The sequence below is a fragment of the Syngnathus leptorhynchus genome, chromosome 2, assembly GCF_054491065.1.
Source record: "Syngnathus leptorhynchus isolate UIUO chromosome 2, UIUO_Slep, whole genome shotgun sequence".
In the NCBI taxonomy this organism is placed as follows: domain Eukaryota; kingdom Metazoa; phylum Chordata; class Actinopteri; order Syngnathiformes; family Syngnathidae; genus Syngnathus; species Syngnathus leptorhynchus.
This window is the reverse complement of record NC_141196.1, coordinates 4,405,611-4,425,212: the sequence shown is the minus strand read 5'-3', so window position 1 is coordinate 4,425,212 and position 19,602 is coordinate 4,405,611. Positions and strand designations below refer to the sequence as shown.

The 19,602-nt window shown below is 43.4% G+C and overlaps 1 protein-coding gene across 5 annotated transcripts; it reads right to left on the bottom strand.

The window, feature by feature from the left end:
* Positions 1 to 8,675: 8,675 nt before the first annotated feature.
* elavl2 (ELAV like RNA binding protein 2) lies at positions 8,676 to 19,386 on the bottom strand. 5 transcript variants are annotated; one of them, XM_085905767.1, is made up of 8 exons: positions 19,246 to 19,386; positions 15,684 to 15,774; positions 15,252 to 15,495; positions 14,465 to 14,568; positions 13,319 to 13,472; positions 12,085 to 12,310; positions 11,300 to 11,338; positions 8,676 to 10,384 (listed from the first exon to the last, which is right to left on the bottom strand). In XM_085905767.1, exons 2-8 carry the CDS (start codon positions 15,753 to 15,755, stop codon positions 10,057 to 10,059), a joined length of 1,167 nt encoding a protein of 388 aa, XP_085761893.1. In that variant the 5' UTR covers positions 15,756 to 15,774; positions 19,246 to 19,386; the 3' UTR covers positions 8,676 to 10,056. The 5 variants fall into 5 exon arrangements, with proteins under 5 accessions (XP_085761893.1, XP_085761892.1, XP_085761891.1 ...); XM_085905766.1 differs by having other exon boundaries at positions 15,252 to 15,498; positions 19,246 to 19,385; XM_085905765.1 differs by lacking the exon at positions 19,246 to 19,386 and adding an exon at positions 18,764 to 18,871.
* Positions 19,387 to 19,602: the final 216 nt, after the last annotated feature.

Here is a 19,602-nt window from a genome sequence, read left to right as displayed (position 1 = left end):
GCAGCGTCGAACCTTCACCACCTTCTTGGCCGGTAATTCGTAGCGCAAAATTGTGCTGGGGCTCCGTCTGTTTTCATCGGCTAATGGCCTCGTTCTGGCCGTTAGCACGCGGCGTGCGCTGAAATATTGTCCAAATAATGTTCAGAGAGTGGAGGAACACAGTCTGTTCCAAGTGGCGCTTTCGCACCGACAGATGGCTTGAAAGTAATCGGAGGAAAAGTTTCCGCAAAAGCCAACTCTCATTAGCATGAAACGCTTCATTGACTTGTATCGCGCTTGGAGAAAAGATGTCATTTGTTAACCCTATTGATGCCTCTCAAGTTTTACTACTGCCGTTTCATACTATGGGGAGGAGGCCTTTGCTTTTAGCATTTTTATTAAAATTGATTTATTCCTGAGGCGGCTCGGTGTCGCACTGGGTAGCACGTTAGGAGGGTGTGGGTTCGATTCCACCACCCTGTGTGGAGTTTGCATGTTCTCCCCGTGTCCGCGTGGGTTTTCTCCGGGCACTCCGGTTTCTTCCCACATGCCAAAAACATGCTTGGTAAGCCGATTGAAGACTAAATCGTCCCTAGGTATGAGTGTGAGTGCGGATGGTTGTTTGTCTCTGTGTGCCCTGCGATTGGCTGGCAACCGGTTCAGGGTGTCCATTAAGGACTGCCCGATGATGGCTGGGATAGGCTCCAGCACGCCCGCGACCCCCGTGGGGACAAAAAAATGGATGGATGGATTTATTCCTAGGCTGTTTATTTACTCTGATCAGGGCGGAGTCTATCCGGGGAGGCGGAGTTTATTTGGGCCGGACAAAAATTCTCAACCTCAAGTGACTTCCACTCATTTACCTCTTTAGGCACATAAAAACACCTCCCCCATTTTATCCGTCACCGCAGCAACCGGTGCCTTGGTGATTGATTTGTTGCCAGCGTGGCGTAGCTGCGGGAAAGAAAACGTGCCTGATTTTAAGGCGTTACATCTTTCCTAATTAAAACAGGATTACAGGAGTCATCGATGGCGGCGAAGGGAATCAATTTGCCAAATGTTGGGGGGGGTTGTATACAACTGAACCAAAGTGAGATCAACCTACATTTGCGTGTCGCGACGAGTGACGTGGGAGGAAAACAGCCGTTTAATCGCAGGCCGATAATCTGCGATGCGATGTTTTGTTTGAGCGATGAGCGGCTTCACGAGAGATCAAACACCGAACTGGATCGCTTTATAAACGATGCGGGGCGGAACCAATAATGAGACACCATTAGTCACGGATGTAATGCTTGTTTGATCTGCCAGCTCGTTTACGCAAGATGCCATGAAATATTGGGACAGCAAAATACGACAACATCCGATCGGTGTTCAATTTGACTACTGTACTGTTAGAAAAGACACTCGCCTTAAAATTTGATTACTGGTTGAATCTCGGGGAATGTTCTGAATTCCCGTTTATACGACAGAGTAGAAGTGAAGAATCCCTGCTTGTCCATCTGGCGGCCATGTTTCTATTGCCTCCCATCACCGTGCTTCCAATTAGAAGTTGCACATCGCGGTGGCCGCCAGATGGTCGGGATGAGCCGAAGCCAAACCTTTCTCGGGGCTGCGACGTCTGCGGAGAAATCAGGCGACCTACCCGCATTCCCCTCACGCGCAATTATTACAGGGAGGCTTTGGGAATTGAGTGTGGTAAATCCCCCAACTGCGCTCGTGGGAGAGCAGTTCTCTTCCCAATAATTACTTTTTTGCCTTGTACAAAACATACTTGACATTGACTTTCTAAAAATATTTACTCAACTGCAGTTGGAATTTTATTTATTATTTATTTACATACTTGAGCGGTTCCCACTGTAGATGAATACTCTACAGCCATTGACAGCTATAGAAGTCTAAGGTCCATTATTTTACTTATACATTATTTTAGTGAATGACTTTTAAGGGCTACTTGAAGTATTTCCTTAAATATTGAACAAGGGTTTTGTAGGAATGTTATGATTAGGTTGCTAAGCTTTTTTTTTTGTGGACTGCTTGCTTCAAGCGATTCCAAAGATGAAGGCATTCCTCGAATAGCGGCCGGGCTGTTTATTTACGCCGGTGAAGGAGGCGTCTCTTCTGAAGTAGATATCCATCAGGGAGGCAGTCAGTCGAGGGTCTTCAATTTTAATGGTTTCGCTACTCAAAAATCAACACTTTACTATAAATAGTGACCAGGGGGCGTTTATTGGCCAAGATGGAGGAAGGTGTCTCGTCGTGGGGAGGCCTTGAATTGGAGCATTTTATTTTCGAAATTGCGCTGGGCTATATAATTCCACAAATATTGGCTGGACTCTTTATTAACACAGATCGGCCTTTATTTGGCCTCTTCAATTTGAGAGGTTCCACTGTGCTAAAAATCCGATTATCTACACCATGGATGGTCAACGGTTGGTGTGCGGCCCTTTGGTGGTCTGTGGCGGTATTGCAGGTGGTCTGCGAAATTGGAAATCGAGAATTGGCCATTTTTAAAAATAGAATTGATTTATCAATTAGACTTGATTTATTTTTCCAGCTAATTTTGTGAATCATCTACCCATCCAAATTATGTCAGCTGAGATTCCCAAAATAAGTGCAAATAAATAACCTCTATATGTCTATCCTCCTTCGGTGTAAAAACAAAATCCGATTTGAATATATTGAATGCTACACTTGGCGTATTTCCTTAAATTAATGGTCAGGCTGTTTATTTACTCCCATGGGAATGTTGTCACTTGGGGGGGAGGCCTAAAGCTGTGCTACAACAAAACGCAGAATGAGATATTTGGAATGTTGATAATGATTCCCGTGTCAGCACCACTTGTTCACAGCCACCCTCCACGGCCCTACTTAAATTGAAGGTGCAATCCTTCGCTGACCCCTACTCACACGTTCCAGTAACCTCAGGAGGAATCTATTGAATCGGAACCATTGGAGGTATCCGCCAAATTAGCCCATTTTCACACGTCAAATGAAAAGTCGAATGTGGAGGCGTTTGCCACTTTGCTTTTTCTCTCTCGTGTTGGCGGAAATAGATTTTTTTTTCCTGGAGCAAACTCGCGGTTGGCAGCCGACCAAGATGGTGGATAACGATATTCTATGAGAATGTGCAGACTAGTATTCTCTCGTGTGGGGACCTACTTCACTTCACATTTGCGGCACAACAGAGAGGTGAAGCTTTGAGCACTTCAGCAGTGTATTGAATTTAATTGGGTGATTTGCCAGCCTTTTTTTTTTATAATTGATTTCTCATTTTTGTGGTTTGACTCCGTCGCCTGTGCTTTATTGTATATTTGTCCAGTATTTATCATTTACGATATATATATAATACAGTTAATTTTGTAACCTTGTTTGATTCATAGTCATAGCATAATCAAAATTGTCTTTCTCTTGTTATACTGTGATACAAAAATAGTTCAATCCTGTTGGAGGTGCCTCTTTTTTTTTTTTCCCAGTAAGATAAATACATCTTGAACTAGGCTGGCCTTGCCGCTACCCAAGGAGACTCCGGAGCACCGAACGTTTTGTTGACAGTGGCCCCGGAAGAAGTTGTGAGCGGGGGAGAGACGTACAACTAGGTCAGCTCTGAGGCGTTTGTTACATCATCATCATCATGCATATTCATCATCGCCCAGTTGTTACAGAGTGAACTCACTCTACACAGACACTCTTTTCTCTTTCCCTTAATCAACCCATTACGGGATGAATTATAAATTGTGATATTTTTACATCAAAGGGGGGGAATCATTTTCATGCACACTGCCAATTAGGTACAAAGCCAAGGTGGTTGCCAGGCAGCCGGCGGGGTTAGCCTGCTGAGTTCCTGTACCGGGCCATTTAGTGGGCGGGAGCTCCTCTGGCTGTCTGCGAACGCCTTAACTCTAAAAAAAAAAGACAATTCGCATCAAGAAGTAGAATCGGAATACTCCAATTGACACCTCCATTGGGCAATGTTAGGTTAGTAGTCACTGATAAGGCCACTTGTAAAAATTTCATTTTGTCCCACAGTATGATGCAAAACATTGACAAAAAAGGGTCACTAACTGATAAAACTAAGTCGGTGAACTTTCAGATGTTTGTTTTTCAAGCTGCGGTTGCTTTTTCTTTGTGTGCATTGTTTAAATGTCACAACTAACTCAATAATCATGTGATTTCTTTATTCCTAGAAGCATTCATGTTCACTTGTGAAATAACAATGCCTTGATATGCCTTCAATATAAGACAGAATTTTGACAATACGAAAATTCAAATAAATTATTGAGGAAGTGAATTTCTATTGGTTGACAGCTCTGACTTCCGGAGGTCAAATGTGATATATATATATATTTTTTGATCCGACAAAATTGATAGCAAATGCGACTTTGAGAAATATCGCTTCATGTCTTACTGCAGCGGATTTATTTTTCCATGAGAAGTCATGCGGCTTTAGTCTGCTTTCCATGTTATTCTTCAGGCTTCACAGCCCCCGAAAAAAGAAGATGACTATCTGGTAGCATCAAGTCAGCTGAAGGTCATCAGACCTACCAGCACCCTCTCAGCTATGTACCCACTCCGCCACCCTCCCCAGCTTCCCCGCTTTCATCACCCTTGAAGCATGATCTTGAAAAGATATGACATTGACAGACACATAAACCAGCGGCCTTCTATCTGGCGCTCACTCCCCCTGCCCTCCGGTCCTCCAACTAATGGGTCTTTGCCAATAATAAACGAGCGAGAATCACAGGCTGCTTGATCGTTCTTGTGGAGCATCGGGCCGATATTGAAGAAAAGCCCCCGAAGCCCAAGTTGGCAGAGCTGCTATCTTCACCGTCTGCATTATTTATTGCGTGGAAGTGGTTGTGCTTCGAGTGTGGCACAAAAAAAGAGAAGTCACAAAAAGTCAAAGGAAAAGTCATTCCGTCAAGTTCTTTGTAACATGAAAAAAAAAAAAAAAAAAAAAAAACTTGTTGGAACATTGCGTGACTTTATGGACTCGAAACCCTATGCGACACTGGGGCACTCTCACTGTGGAGACAGAAAATGGCGTGAAAAGGCGGCAGACAAATTAATGTATTCAAGTTAGAGGCGCTTCGTGTGTGGCAACGCAAGATGGCCGACTTCTTCCCGTGTTGTTCTTTTGTGGCTTTGTTTTGAATACATTTTTGGGGATCTCGGTAGAGGGAAACAAAAATCTAAAACGTGCTCAAGAGTCACTGCTATACGTTCAACGTAAAATCACATTTAGGAGAGCGACAACCATTACTCCGAGATATTTGTTACTTGTATAAAGTAAATGTAACTTGAGGATATTTCTCGTTCTTGTAATGAACCTATGCAATCAGCAGCGTGTAAAATACTTGAGACTTGCTAACCAGAAAGCTAACATTAATATTATTAGCATCCTTTGTGTCTCACGTTACTTTACAAAGTAGAGAAGCTACTTTATTTTGAGAAATAACTAATTTTACTGTTGGACTGTTGGGGGGGGTCTAAATACTTACAAGAAAGTGTTAGCATGTCTGAAATGTTCCCAACGTGAATGTTCGTACGTACAAAAAGTTCCATAAAAAAAAAATAGGCGACATAACAGGGGAAGATGGTACAGTACCTTCCCAGGGTTGAAACCACCGTGTTGATGTTTTTCAGTGAGACATTTCGTTGTCTTCCGAACGCCGACGGATGGACGGGCGTCTCGACTGGCTGTCGCTTTAGATCCGACCCACATGACGCCGTCGCAAATGTCGCCACCCCGCCTCCCCATTGTCCCTTGGCTGCACGTCACGCGTCTGTCAGTCATATTTGTGGTGATTCACGGCCAAGCCTTCCCTCCCACACTCCCGCACTCAATTATACGCCGTGGTCGTAGTCTTTGTTCCCCGGTTGTTACTTAGAATCTCGTCGGCTGTCAGTCTTTCCGCTTCAAAGCTGCCTGCTTGACCTTTCCAGTACGTCACGTTCATATCGCGGTTGAATGCAAAGTGTCGGTCCGGGAGACAGATCAACACTGTGACTAGCTCCACACTCTAGGCGCCTTATTTGGTACCGAGACAGCAAAAATAGACATTTTGGTATCCTTCATTAAAACAATTACTGAATGTATGCCCAACAGACGCCCCATTTTCCAGGTTTTGAATGATTATTGGCGTTTTGGGGAGACTTTATTACATTCCCACCAGTGTATTTCAATTAATGTCAATTTTTCATGATTTTGGCTGGACTAGGTTGGTTTGCTTATCAGTGATCGGCTCCCAAATCCTGATCGTGTAAAGCCTAATGTAAATAATCTAGTCCACATCAAATAATTAGATTTTTTGAAAAATGTTCACTTTTTGTTTTTATGGTGGAATTTACAAAAGCTTTGACCATGTCTTGTAATTTATAGTTGTTTCCACAAAAAAAAATCATCAACCTGTTTAACATTTAATTTCCAAATTATTTAAAAAATATTAGAGTATAAAAAACATATGTTTCTGTGATCAAGGGCTTTATAAATAAATGTGACTTATCCAATTAATAAATATCCATTGAAAATTGGTTGAATTACTATTACTCAAGTCATACTGTGGAGCGCTTCCAGACTTTGTTACAATGACATCAGCCGCCCTAATGAGAAATGAGTGTGGTAAAATGCTGCGCGACAGCATCGTACGTCTTCATGATGTTCCGCCGCCCCATCACCCAGGCCTAGGGAAAGTCAAAGGACAAACGTGTGCATTGCGTGTCAATTGGTGTGCTCTGGCGGGATGGAACGCTAACTTCTGTATCAGCATTTCAACCTCTCCGGTGGAGGCAAACTGACAGGGGGGTGGTTGGATAAGGTAAAAGACAAACGTGGTGTATTTGCAAACATACGTCGCTCTAAAGTCAAACCCCATGAATTAGCTTGAAACAAAATGGAGTGCATTCCACCCACACATGACAGAAAACACCAAAATTCCCAATTTAGCATCATTTATTCCAACTTCCAATTCGAATTCCAATAACACAGATAAAAGCAACTTTTTTTAATTTAAATTTTTAAGGCCACAGTATCACCTTCATTTTAGTTGCACCATCATTTATAAATATGTCAGGAAGTCTCTTCCACTCAGTTTTCTGTTTTTGTACATACCTTAAGCTTGGGTGTCAAACTCCTTTTTGTTGTGTCCCAAAATGTACAATTTTGATGTTTTAGCAGGAAACATGAAGTTGACATCGTTGGCCTTCGTGGAGTCACATACCATCATTTACATGATGGGCCGAATCTGGCCTTGAGTTTAACACATTGTGCCTGACGAAAATAATTCAGGATGTAAGATAATGCTAGTTATATAAGTTTCTGGTCACTTTTTTGAGTCGGGTTAATTCCTGAACAATATCATTCTGAAGGTCATAAAATCAAAATCGGATGCAAATGAATGACATCTCGGTAAGATTAACTGCGGATTCTGCATTGACCAAAAACAGCGTGGCTAATTATCTCGAAAGGGTTGCCATTCTATCGGGCCGCAATCACAATTAAGCGGCCTGATGGTGAACGCACGCAGGCAGGATGGGAATGACCTCGCGTTGAACGAGTTAATGACACACTCCAACGCCTCTTCACAAAACGGAATATCAGACAATGGGCAGTGTTTGGGACTGACACGGCTGATACCATTTCTTTAGTGTTTCCAGTGAGTCAACGCATACGACTGACTGACACGCAGCGTTTCCAAAGACTCATGTCTGAAAAGCCGGTAGCCATAATGGTAGAATGTAAAAAACGAACACGGAATAAAGACGTATGGAAATGTGACATGCATTGTAAGGTCCCTATTGTTTCTGTAGAAATGTTAATTATTATGGTGCACATCGGGCCTTGCGAAAAGTTTTATATTTTCAAGTTGTCAAACAACTATAAGAAAAAAGGGTCTGTAGCGCCCCCTACAGAAATGTAATATATATATATATATATATATATATATATATATATTTTTTTAAAAGCATGATAAACAGTAAAGCTTTTTTACAAGTTCTTTTTAAAGATACATGATATTGTCAGGCTTTATTCAACCAAGTGTATACGGAATCAATGGCCAAGGTCATTTGTCGGGGAGCCAGCCACGAGCGCAGGAGAGACAGTCGTAGTACTTTTGACCTCGCCACTCGGAGTCCGCACATTTCCATAATTGCCAACATACGCCATTTGTGCCGGGACAGTATTGAGCTTTCACCGCTAATCTCGGCAAAGGGGAAAATAGCGCTCGTGCGTCTGAAGAGCCGGCCGGGTTTAAGTGGAAGGGAGAGCAGATGCGGCGAAAACCCTATGGTGGCCTTTCTATCGGGTTGCTATGGCAACGTGCAGCCGAGTCAGGCACAAGTGAGTCGTTATCAGAATACTGATTTGGGTTTGACAGGGGGCTTATCTATTTGGCGCATACTTAATTTTTGTGTTTTTTCTAATCTGGAAGAATTTATCGCAAAACAGCAATGTGAGTTTAATGAGTCGGAAACTCATTAGTTGGGGAACTGGTCGTGCCGTCGTCTTTTGTTTATTGCAGGGTTTATTTTCTCAAATCGAAATGGGCATTTTGGCAGTTATGGAAGAATTAAAAAAAAAAAATTAAATAAATCACATTTAGCAATTTACAAGTTGCGTTTCTAATTTCCATTTAAGTTAATATTTTAAATTTTTGAAAATCTATTTAAAATAAATCGACAGAAAAAGTATTTGCCCTTCAAACTTATTTTATTGATGTACTCAATTGTGTGTGCGGGGGGAGGGGGGGGAGATTGGGACTCAATACCAAAATATTAACAAAACAAAATATGTACATCCTCTTTAAAGACCAAAGTTCCAACAAAAGAAAACAACTCAACCCAAATCAAGTTAGACTTCACAACTTCAATGAATATCTTCACGATCAAAACAAAGTCGACAGGCACAAACACAAATGGGAGGAAACTCGAAGCAAGAAGAACAAAGATATTCATAATGCATATATCACACGCTGTTGTCTATTAGTTTGTCGTCAACCGCTACCATCCAATCAATGACAACTACGTCGTTCTCACCGCTCAAGTGGACGAAGCCATTATACATTGACGACAGGTCCATATATGCATCACGCAATAGTACATATTCGTAGATAAGTGAATATGAATCAACAAAAAGATAATCAGAGTTCCAAAGTGTGGTTTGTAAGACAATTTTAACATATATCTAGAAGGGTTAAATAGAAAACAAAATCAAAATCTCCAATAGATTTTTTCCCCCACTTTTTTTGTGTTTTTTTGACAAGACTATTTTACAGAACAAACCAATGACAAATTAAATGTACCGTGAACACCTCATCTGGCAAACCAAGGTAAGGATTTCCACTTGAGGCATCCCGAAAATTTAAAGTATCAAACTCAAAGCACAAGCTAGCCAAATAGCCCCTCCAAAATCTTATTTACATACTTAACTTAGCTTTCTTTTCCTCTCTCAATATTAAAAAAAAAAAAAAAAACTTTTTGAATGAGGAGTGCGACCGGACCTGGTAGGTCCGCCACACTACGCCGGCCGGGAAGACCTGATCCGAGTGCGCTTGGCAATCAGACGGCGTCGCAAATCGCTGCCGAAAGGCTCAACTACAAAGACGGCAAACGGCGAGCGTTTATGCCGTAACTCTCTCCTGCTGCAAACTTTCTCATAAAGTTTCAAAGCATCATAAGGTGTCATATGAAGATATTTCGCAAAGACAAAATATTTTTTTTGATCATCATTTATCTTCCAGGTCCTGTAAAAAGTTTCTCCAAATTTCTCTTTTTATAAAAATAGACGCTTTTTAAACCCACATCAAAGAGGTTCGGAGCTCTTTGGCAAGGTACTTGCTTTAAGAATTTTTTTGTCTTTTCATCCATTAGACAGTAAGCGCAGACAAAACGGAGAACGTTGAAAAGTTAGACAAGCAAAAAGAAAAAAGAAAAAGTTTGGGAAAAATTTGCCGGAGCGAAACGAGAACTGAACCAAGCGAAACGAAAACAGAATCACAACAATACGGAACGACGAGAGCACAAAACGAAAGTGCTCGCGGAAAAGAAAGTGATGTGACGGGGCGCGCATTTGCGCGGCGCTTACGCTTTGTGGGTCTTATTTGTCTTGAACGACACCTGCAGCACACGGTCGCCCAGGCGGTAGCCGTTCAAGCTTCCGATAGCCACGGCCGCCTCGTCGTAGTTGGTCATTGTGACAAAGCCGAAGCCTTTGCACTTGTTTGTGTTGAAGTCGCGAATGACCTTGACGTTGGTGACGGCACCGAAGGGCCCAAACATTTGCCACAGGATGCTCTCGTCGGCGTCGGGAGCCAGGTTGTACACAAAGATGCACCAGCCGTTGCTGTGACCCGGGATGTTGATGCCCGCCAGGCTGGTCACCCCGTCGATGGCCATGGCCGAGAGCCTGCTGTGACAAAACACAAACGCTGCTCGGTCAACTCAACCCAAAGAAGAAGAAAAAAAAAAAAAAAAGAAAAAAAATGGTGGTGCTGTGATGCCACACAAAAGGTGTTGGGCAACAACTTGAACTATGTTGTATGGCTCTCACACTAAAAAAATAAAAAAATATATTGATTAACACAGTTTTGAAGGGACCAAAATTCAAAAGCGCTCAGAAAAGGTTGGGGGCGACTTGTCACGCGAGATGACTTGCTCCACTTAGCCTCGTGCCAAACATCCAGCGTGACAGGTGCGCGCATCGCCGTCAAGGCGAGAACTTGTTCGGAAAGGGTGGGAGCGGGGAGAAAGGGGCCCGTTCTATTGTCGGTGCCCTCGGCCACCGGCGCATCCTGAAAGAGGTCTGATGCAAGAGACGTGAAAAGGAGATGGGGGCCGTCCATAAAAGATCAAGGTGAGCTAGCCCGGTACGTGTACAGTGTATGCGGGGCCGGCGCAACGCTCTGCAATAGTGGCCCAGAAAAGCGCAAAGCCGCCCAGTACTGACATGTTGGGACACGATGCGCCGTGCTCAAAAGCCACGAGACATTTTGCTCATACCCTCGCAGCGCCTGGAGCAATATTCATGAGTCCATTTCAGGGCTACCATTGCTTCGCAACTGTAAGTACACGATGTCAAACGATGCTATTTTGAAGAGAAGGTTTTACCGTTTTGTGAATTTTGTGTTATTTCTACTCTTGGTGTTTATAGTTTAGTTTTTTTTCGCAAACTGTAATGCTGCAGGTCCACAATTTGTCATTTTTAGTGACCTGCTTACACAGGTTAATGTTGTGCATCATTACTCGGACGTCCAGAACAGAACTAGATTTTTGAGGGCTTGTAAAATGAACAGAAAACTAAATATCTGAGTAAAAAGCCACAAACCTTTTCACGCCATAGGCCATATTGAGCAGGTTGTCCAGCCTGAAAACACAAGATGAGCAGAGATGAGCGCATCACCGTCCATCCGTGCAGACTTTATTTAATCACAACTCATGATCAGTATCCACTTCATATATTTAAAAATAATCAAATAACATATTTAATAAAATTGTCGAAAAACAATTTGAACTGAAAAATGTGAAAGTCCAAAATGAATGGAAACTCATAAAAATGGGAAGCAAATATGCGTTTGAGAAGAAAAAAAATAATGTGAATGTTAAGCAGCATTTTTGTCCATTTTAAAACCAAATACACAAAAGTTTGAGCGAGTCGCTTGCGAAATTCCAAGCATGTTAGGTGCTGCCGTCTGACCCAGCAACAGATTCACTTTTTTGTTGGTTTGCTCAAGCGCAGATAAATGCTACTTAACACTAACGTCAGCTTTTCTGCAGTGGGTGCTAAAATGCACACACGGTACTTCACATTCCTCGTGGTAAGCTTAAAAGCATTTCCATCATTTTAATGTCTCCCCTTCACGTTTCTGGTGCGTTTCGTCGTCATTCTAGCACTAACGGTAAAATCAAAAACCATTGACGTTAAATTGCGTTTTTCTGCATGTTAGTGCTGGGTGAAGAAAAAAAACACAACAATTCAGTTCGACTCGTTAAAAGATGTTGACGGGTTGCGTACGTGAATGAAAGGCTCCCTTGGAGATGACACCCAGTGACTGACTGACTGAGGAAAGGAATGATTTGGATTTGAAATGTGTTTGGCTGTGCCCCTTTTACCTGAAGCGTTGTGCCTGCTGTGCGATTGGTCCCGGGTACCTTCGATTGGGCGAGTGGTACAGCTGCGACAACAGCGCCTGGTTGCTCTTCTGGCTGGGGTTGTTGGCAAACTTGACCGTGATGGGCTCGGCGGCGCCGGGCGGTTTCTGACAGTGAAGGCCCTTGATGGCCTCCTCCGCCTCCACCCGCCGGTCGAAGCGGATGAAGCCGACACCTCTGGAAAGACCTGTGGCGTAACATATTGGTCACTGAAAATAATTATACATTTTATTTATAATGCGCCTTTCAAGGAACTCAAGGTCTCCGATGTTTATATTGGTGCAAAAAAAATAAAAAGCACATCAAGTCTACTTAACATAGGATATTTGACAGTGATTTTAAGAAAAATATCACAGACTTCTTGTTATCAAGCTTGGTTCCATTTGGTCTACATCTTGACTTCACAGGAGCCTTGCAGCATTTTGAAACCAGGGTAAATAGTTTGGTAAAATACATTTGAGTAACTCAGTTTATTTAAAAAAAATAAAAATAAAAAAAATAAAGACAGTTGTATACACCGCCAGGAAGCAAAGATTTTCCTCAGGGCTCTTGGATCTTTAAAATCGAGTTTTGGAAAATGACGCACGTTCATTTGGATGGACTCGGTTATTCTTTTTGATACAACTGCAAGCGAATTCGTCAAGACGGAACATATGCGATATGCGTGGCTAAAGGAATCCCGGATTTGGCAAACGTCCTGATGTTTATTCGAGTGGGGCGTCTTCCACACGGCAGTCGCTCTAAAAATGCATTTCGTTTCTCTCCACGGCGCAGGTCTCGCTCCAGTGGCGCTGACGCACCCGAGTCCCGCTACTTTACACCCATTTCATATTCTACCCACTCCATGCATATTTATGAACATGTCGGGTGGAAAATTGCATTTTGGTATCTCGCACCGATACACCCGTGATGCATTTTGCAGGGCCCCGCTGTGTCATTTGGTTCCGTCTCTTTGGGGGACAAAACGATAAAAGCGAAATGGTTTTGAGAAAACCCCATTCAAGCTGATGCGAGTATGCAGTCAACTCATCTGCCTACTTGTGGAATTAACGGCGCCTATTCTGCGCTGTCCAAACGCCCGTCGTCGTCTTAAGTCATCATGTAGTGAGCGCTCGGCGTGATAGCAAGCAGCAACATGATGGAGCTCCGAGGAAATGAAAAATAAAAAGAGGAGCCGCCATCGCATCCGACTCACCAGTCACCTGGTCCACCAGAATGCGTGAAGTGATGATGCGGCCATACTGCGAGAAGAGCTGCTCCAGTTCCGCCTGAGTCATGGTCTTCGGCAAGCCGCTGACGTACAAATTTGCATCTCGGATGGAAGCGGAGCTCGGACGCGCGTAGGACACCTAAGGGGTAGACAGGCGGCCTTGAGCGCTATTGCATCTCATTTTGTAAGACCCCATAAAAGTTCATCGTAAATCAACAAAAGCCAATAAGTGCGGCTGAGGAAAAATCATCCCAGCTCTGTTGACATGTTGTCTATTTTTACTCGACTCTTTGGACCGGTTCCATGAGAAGTTAAAATGAGAACGTTTGGAAACTGCAACTTTGAAACTGAAGGTCATTGCGCACCGTGGGCTCTGCGACATCACTTTTAGTCACCAGCAGGTGGCAGTACAAATAAAAAGGGCTGGTGGATTTTTCTGCTTCATTCTTATATAATATTGATTAGAATGCCATGTTCTGTCAAGTGGGAGTGCATAGAACATGTGACAGCAAAGAAAATGTCTGATTTTACTTCCACTTTAAGGCTAAGATGATTTTATGTTTGTGTTATTGTTACGCCGTAACCTACCAGGCAGAAACATTTTTGGCGGACAAGCCTTTTGCATCCATGCCTACTGTGTATAATTAATCGTTTGGCAACAGAATGCATTTATGTATACAGCTATTAAATAAGACAGTACATTTGCTTGCTTGGAATGAGCTGCTTTCAAAGCTCCTTCTGCGTGCGTTGTAAGACATGTCAAGGTGGTCTTCAGTGAGAGCCCCCACCCTCACTTTCAGGCACTGCAGCTTTGTCATAGCCGCTTTTGCTCCACCCTGCTCTCTCTTATTCTTTCCTCCCAGGCAGCATATGGAAAGCGAGACGGTTACGCCGCCGTCGCCGCCACACCTGCCGCCTGATGAACGCTAATGGCCACCACCTCCCTGTAAATGCATACTGCCGCTTGTACAGCACATGAAACCATAGAAACTGTTCTGCTTCCCTCATGTGCCCGGATTAACAATATGCTCTCTTCCCAGGGAGCCTTTTTTTTTTTTTTTTCTCCCCCTCCAGTCTCGTTATGCCACTGCTCCACTCCTCAACGCGAATTAGATTTTGGAGACATCTTACCTTGATGGTCTTGGTCTGAAGTCTCAGCCCATTCAAGGTGTTGATGGCTTTTTCCGCATCCTTAGGTTCCACGTAGTTGACAAATCCATAGCCGAGACTCTGCCCTGCAAGCGCCAAATCACACTTGCTTGTTCACCGTACATTTGTACAGGAATTATTTTTATTTTCCTAAATACATGCCATATTGTGAGCATTTCAAAATTACAAATGGCTGCTCCCCAACTGTCACCTTAATTCACGATTTAACGTGACGAGATTTAATTGATTCGAGTCAATACAGTCCAAGTCAAAACATGCTTATGTAATCCTTTACTCATTAAAATTTGGACATTCAAGTTTATCAATAGGTAGGTGGTTTGTGAAATGTAGGTTTTTAACTACCCGAAAGCTTTCTGCAGTGAAAATTCACGACAAATTCACCTACTCTAAACTTTTTAATGTATATATATATTTTTTACACTGTATGGCTTTCTGTGACGTTCCCAGTCTCAAGGTCTGTTGCAACCTGCAGATGACAGTCGAAGCACAGCGGCCACTTCCTTCTGAGAAGACGCCATTTGAAGCCTCGCAATGGTGAGCTTGCCGAGTCATCAGCAGGTTGCAACAGAGACACTGCAAGAGGCACACAAAGGCACGCAAGTCCTCAGAAATTCACAGAAATCAAACGCCTGTAGTGAATTTTGCCGTTCAACCTCCAAACGTTTACACGAGGTCAAGTCAAGTTGACGTGTAAATGGTTTGAGTGCATAAGCGGTTCAGGGAGTCGCTTGGAAAACTCCCAGCTTACCTGTTATTTTGTCTCGGACAAGCTTGCAGGACTCTATCTCTCCAATGCTCCCGAACAAGCTCTTGAGCTCGTCCTGGGCCATGTTCTGAGGCAGGTAGTTGACGATCAGGTTGGTCTTGCTATCCTCCAAGCTACCCGGCTCCACGGGCGAGGAACAGTTGTTGGAGATGTTCGACGGCCCGTTGCTGTTGTTATTGTTGCACGTGGGCCCGTTGGATAGCTGCGTTTCCATGGCTGCTATCACCTGCTAAAATCGGGCCAGAAGAGAAGAGTCATGGAAAAGGACGGATTCCATCAACATCATTCATACACCCATGACTTCAAGCAGGTAAAGCTACACGGCTAACGTGACTTCCGCGCTGTCGGCGATACACAGGAAAGGTTGCGAGAAGCGCTAACATGAGGTCAGAACAACAAAGGAGCGGCACACACCCCGGTCCAAGGCTCGGACGCCCACGAGCCACTTCTAAGCAGAGAGGCCACATCGCACAGTCTGACTGCCATGTTAGCGTCGAGATGACTTCTGAAATGTTGACACAAAATCATGTTAGAGCAAAGGCAACATTCCACGGCCAACGCGCGCCAAAACCCGACCAGGCACCATCATTTTGACGACCAAAAATAAAGAAATAAAATATCTCTGACAATAAGCGCCATCCAAGCGTTGGCGGCCAGTCACACAGTTCTGACACGCAGCTTATAAGCAAGAAGAGGAGGCAGGGAAGGTCCCCCAACAGTCAGTAGTCACTCCCACAGAAAATAAAAATATATGCCTGAGACTATTGTCTGCTCTGTTTCTGTCGTGCTCGCTAAACAAGCAGTTGTTTAGCATTAGCATGCTAATTTGCATTGGTAGATGCACTATTGTGACACCAGCTGCACTTGAGGAATCAGTTCGGTATTATCAAGGGAATTCAAATTGTTGACAAAAATATGACCGATTTATTAGGACTCGATCAATATGGATTTCTTGAACCCAAGTCCAATATTTGGCAGAATAATTAAATAACTTTTTGGTGCCTTAAGGCTTACAACCACAACAAACTATAGTCAGAACTTTTATTATTTGTCAAACTTGACAAGAGAGGAATTAAAGTTAAATAACATGCAGAAAAACATTGAGCCATGAGTTTATCAGAAGCGGATTTTGCTGTAGTACAAGCAAAATCTTATACTCCAGTGGATTTCCACTGCGCCAACTGGGACTCTGCCATTGTTGTAAATGTGGTCGGTGTTGGGGCGCAGTCATGTCTCAGGGAAGATGCGTAGTTGCCAGCTTGAATGGAGTCACAGCTCCAACTCGTGGACAAAAGGCACGAGGACTACGTTGTGAGCGACAACATCTATTAGCGAATACTAAAACATTTGTTTCATCTGCATTACTCAGGCCCATTAAGATTGTAAAAAGGGGCTCATGGCCATTTAATCGGTCAGGCGGTATTTTTTTTTCTTCTTCAGATTCATCTTATTAAATTTGGACATTGTGGTCGACAAAAAAGGCAGGCAAAAGCACATATTGTCTCTTCAATCTGTGGCTGGTGCATATTCCACCTTTCATTCTTGGCTCAAAAGCACAAACACTGGCCAGCGTCCCGCTTGCAGGCACAAATATTTCATTAGATAAACACTTGGATGGGATATCTTGGCGAGACGCAACACCGCTAGGCACTGACTGTGTGCCAGACAGACAGACAGACGTTTGGCGGAGGAGAGATACACTGTCAAGTGCAAGCAATTAGCAGAATGAAATTTTAGGAATGGCCTGGAAATGGAAGCAAAAGGTGCTCAGGTAAATCTTTCTTTGTGCTCATCGATCCCTTACTGTACATAGTGGTTTCCCCCCCCCACACGATAACTCCAGTACTAATAGTCCTGCTCGTGTTTGTAAACATTTAAGCTCCATAACGGAGCGTTTGTGACTAAGCGGCGAACTCGTTAAAGCGCGACCTCAAGGCAAACTGTGAGCTCAGCGTGTGCTGATGCGACCCAGCACTTGAAGCGAGGGAGGCACGAATCCTCCGCCGAGGACACGATTGACCGAGTGTGCGTGACGAGCTGCCGCACGGCATGTCCGTCCTTGGAAAAAAAAAAAAAAAAGCAGGGGGGGCGGGACCCCCCCCCCCCCAACAAGTGATGATTCAAAATATCTTCACAGTGGAGGCACATGCAACACCCGCGGCAATTGGCTCGACTTGACTTTTCTTGTGACATTGCTACTTCAGAAAAGGGAATTTTATGAGACCAAACCAAGAATTCACAAAAACTTCTTGGGTTTTAAGGCTCTTGTTTATCATTTGCAAAATAAAGCCCTCTAAACTTCAAATGGAAATTGAACCAAAAATTTCCAGCAAACCTTCCTTGAAACATTGTGACCTTGTTCTCAAAAATCAAGCGCACCTAAATCACTTTGTGTCCTTTCAACAACAAAAACACAGCTCTGTCCAAACAGGAAAATAGTACAGGTTTACTACACCTAGACTGTGACAAGCTTCATATTGTGAGAGAGAGAGAGAGAGAGAGAGAGCCAAGTTAAGCCTGGGTTGTTACAAAGAGTCTTTGTCGCATGTGCCTTCACACTGAGATGCACATGGAAATCAATTAATCCCATATCTTTAAAAGCAAAGTTCTAAGGAGTTTGAAATGATATTCAAATGTCCAATATCTATCCGTCCATCATCCATCCATCTATCTATCCATCTGCTATCCATTGGCGAGGAGTGTTATTTAGACAAATTGACATAGGATAGAGCAGGATTGTCCAACACTGGTCCTCAAGGGCCACCGTTCTTCCTGCTACAACACACCTGAATTCAAATCATCAGCCCATCCTGGCAAGCTCTGAACAGGCTTGAGTATCCTGATGTAAGGCAGTGTGTTGCAGCAAGGAGACAAGAAAATCATGCCCTTGAGGACAGCGTTTGGACACCACTGGATAGAGTAGCCATGTATCTTTCTATGCAATATTATAAAAAGGTCATTTTAATCCAATGACAGATCCAGTCGCCCTTAATGAATTAAGTACACTTTGTCCCACTTCATCAAAATTGCCTTGGTACCTCACACACATTCACTGCATATTAGCTCCATCCATCCATCGATCCATCCATCCATCCATCCATCCATCCATCCATCCATGGATGTCACGTGGTTGCCTTACAGTAAAGTCGCCTCATTTACAGTGCCAGAAGACAAATACATTAAAACAATGACTCCTCCCAATGTTCCACTTAAATGCAGAGAAACGCCTGGAACAATCCACACAGAGACCAGCTACTTTACCTACGATTTTATTTTTAAACAAGTTTGATTCAAACATAATGCTGAAAAGCTCCATAATTAAAATAAAAAAAAAACATTTTATACATTTTGCTAAAAAGCCGACTGAAGAACGGCTACAACAGTTCACCGGACTTCGAAGCACCAAGCTTAATTGCGCTACAGCGCAACACCTGCAAGCTGCTCACACGCATGCGCCAGCTTGTTAAAAAAGCAAAAGTCACGTTTAAACTCACCTTGTATTTATTAGCATTTTGTTCAACAAGCGTACAATGGGCACACTTTGGAAGGCAAACTGTATATCATGTGTTCAAACGACAGCAAAATGAATTTTCAGCCAGGGTGTGCATTTTTTCCTCCTTTTTTTCCAAAACCTACACGCACTCACGGGAGCCGACCATCGACACGCATTTTTTTTCCTCTAGAAACTTCCATTGAAGAGAACGGTGCGGACTACTGAAATAATAGAATATGTAATATACTGAAATATCGAGAACATCAAAAGTATGCATGGAGCACAACGAGCCGGTGGGCTTTTCGCCACAGATGGGGGACACCGGTAACGAGGAAGCTTCCTCCCTATTAGCTAACAACGAGGCTAACAACGCGCTCACAACACTGCTCCGCTAAAACTGTGCACGAAGTTCGGCCATATCTTAAACTTTTTTTTTTTAGGGGGCGAGCACCAATTCGACACTAACACGCAATGGCGTCTTACCGTTAAGTGTTGAAGCGACGTGGCTTGTTAAATGTCAGTTCTCATGGAACTTTGCGGTCTTCGTGAGGGCGAATAGGGGGCGGTGGTGGGGTCGCAGCCGGCATAAGTAAACTAATCGGGTCCTCGGCCAATCAGAAAGGGCGCAGCGTCGACCCGGAAATGGTATAATGACTTGATTGGGCGCAGGTGTACTCGATAAATCCAATGGATGTGACACAATGAAAAAAAATATCAAACAATTCAATAAATAATACAAATTAGACCACCACAGTTTACTAGTACAGAGGGGGAATTGAATTACTGATTCCTTTTAAATGGGGCTATCAATTATACAGACAGGCTGTATTGGTATTGACA

Coding starts and splice junctions, on each gene's coding strand:
- elavl2 (XM_085905764.1), bottom strand. Junction 12,311..13,318: donor TCTGGTGGACCAGGTGACTG/GTGAGTCGGATG, acceptor GTTACGCCACAG/GTCTTTCCAGAGGTGTCGGC. Junction 11,339..12,084: donor CAGCAGGCACAACGCTTCAG/GTAAAAGGGGCA, acceptor TTGTGTTTTCAG/GCTGGACAACCTGCTCAATA.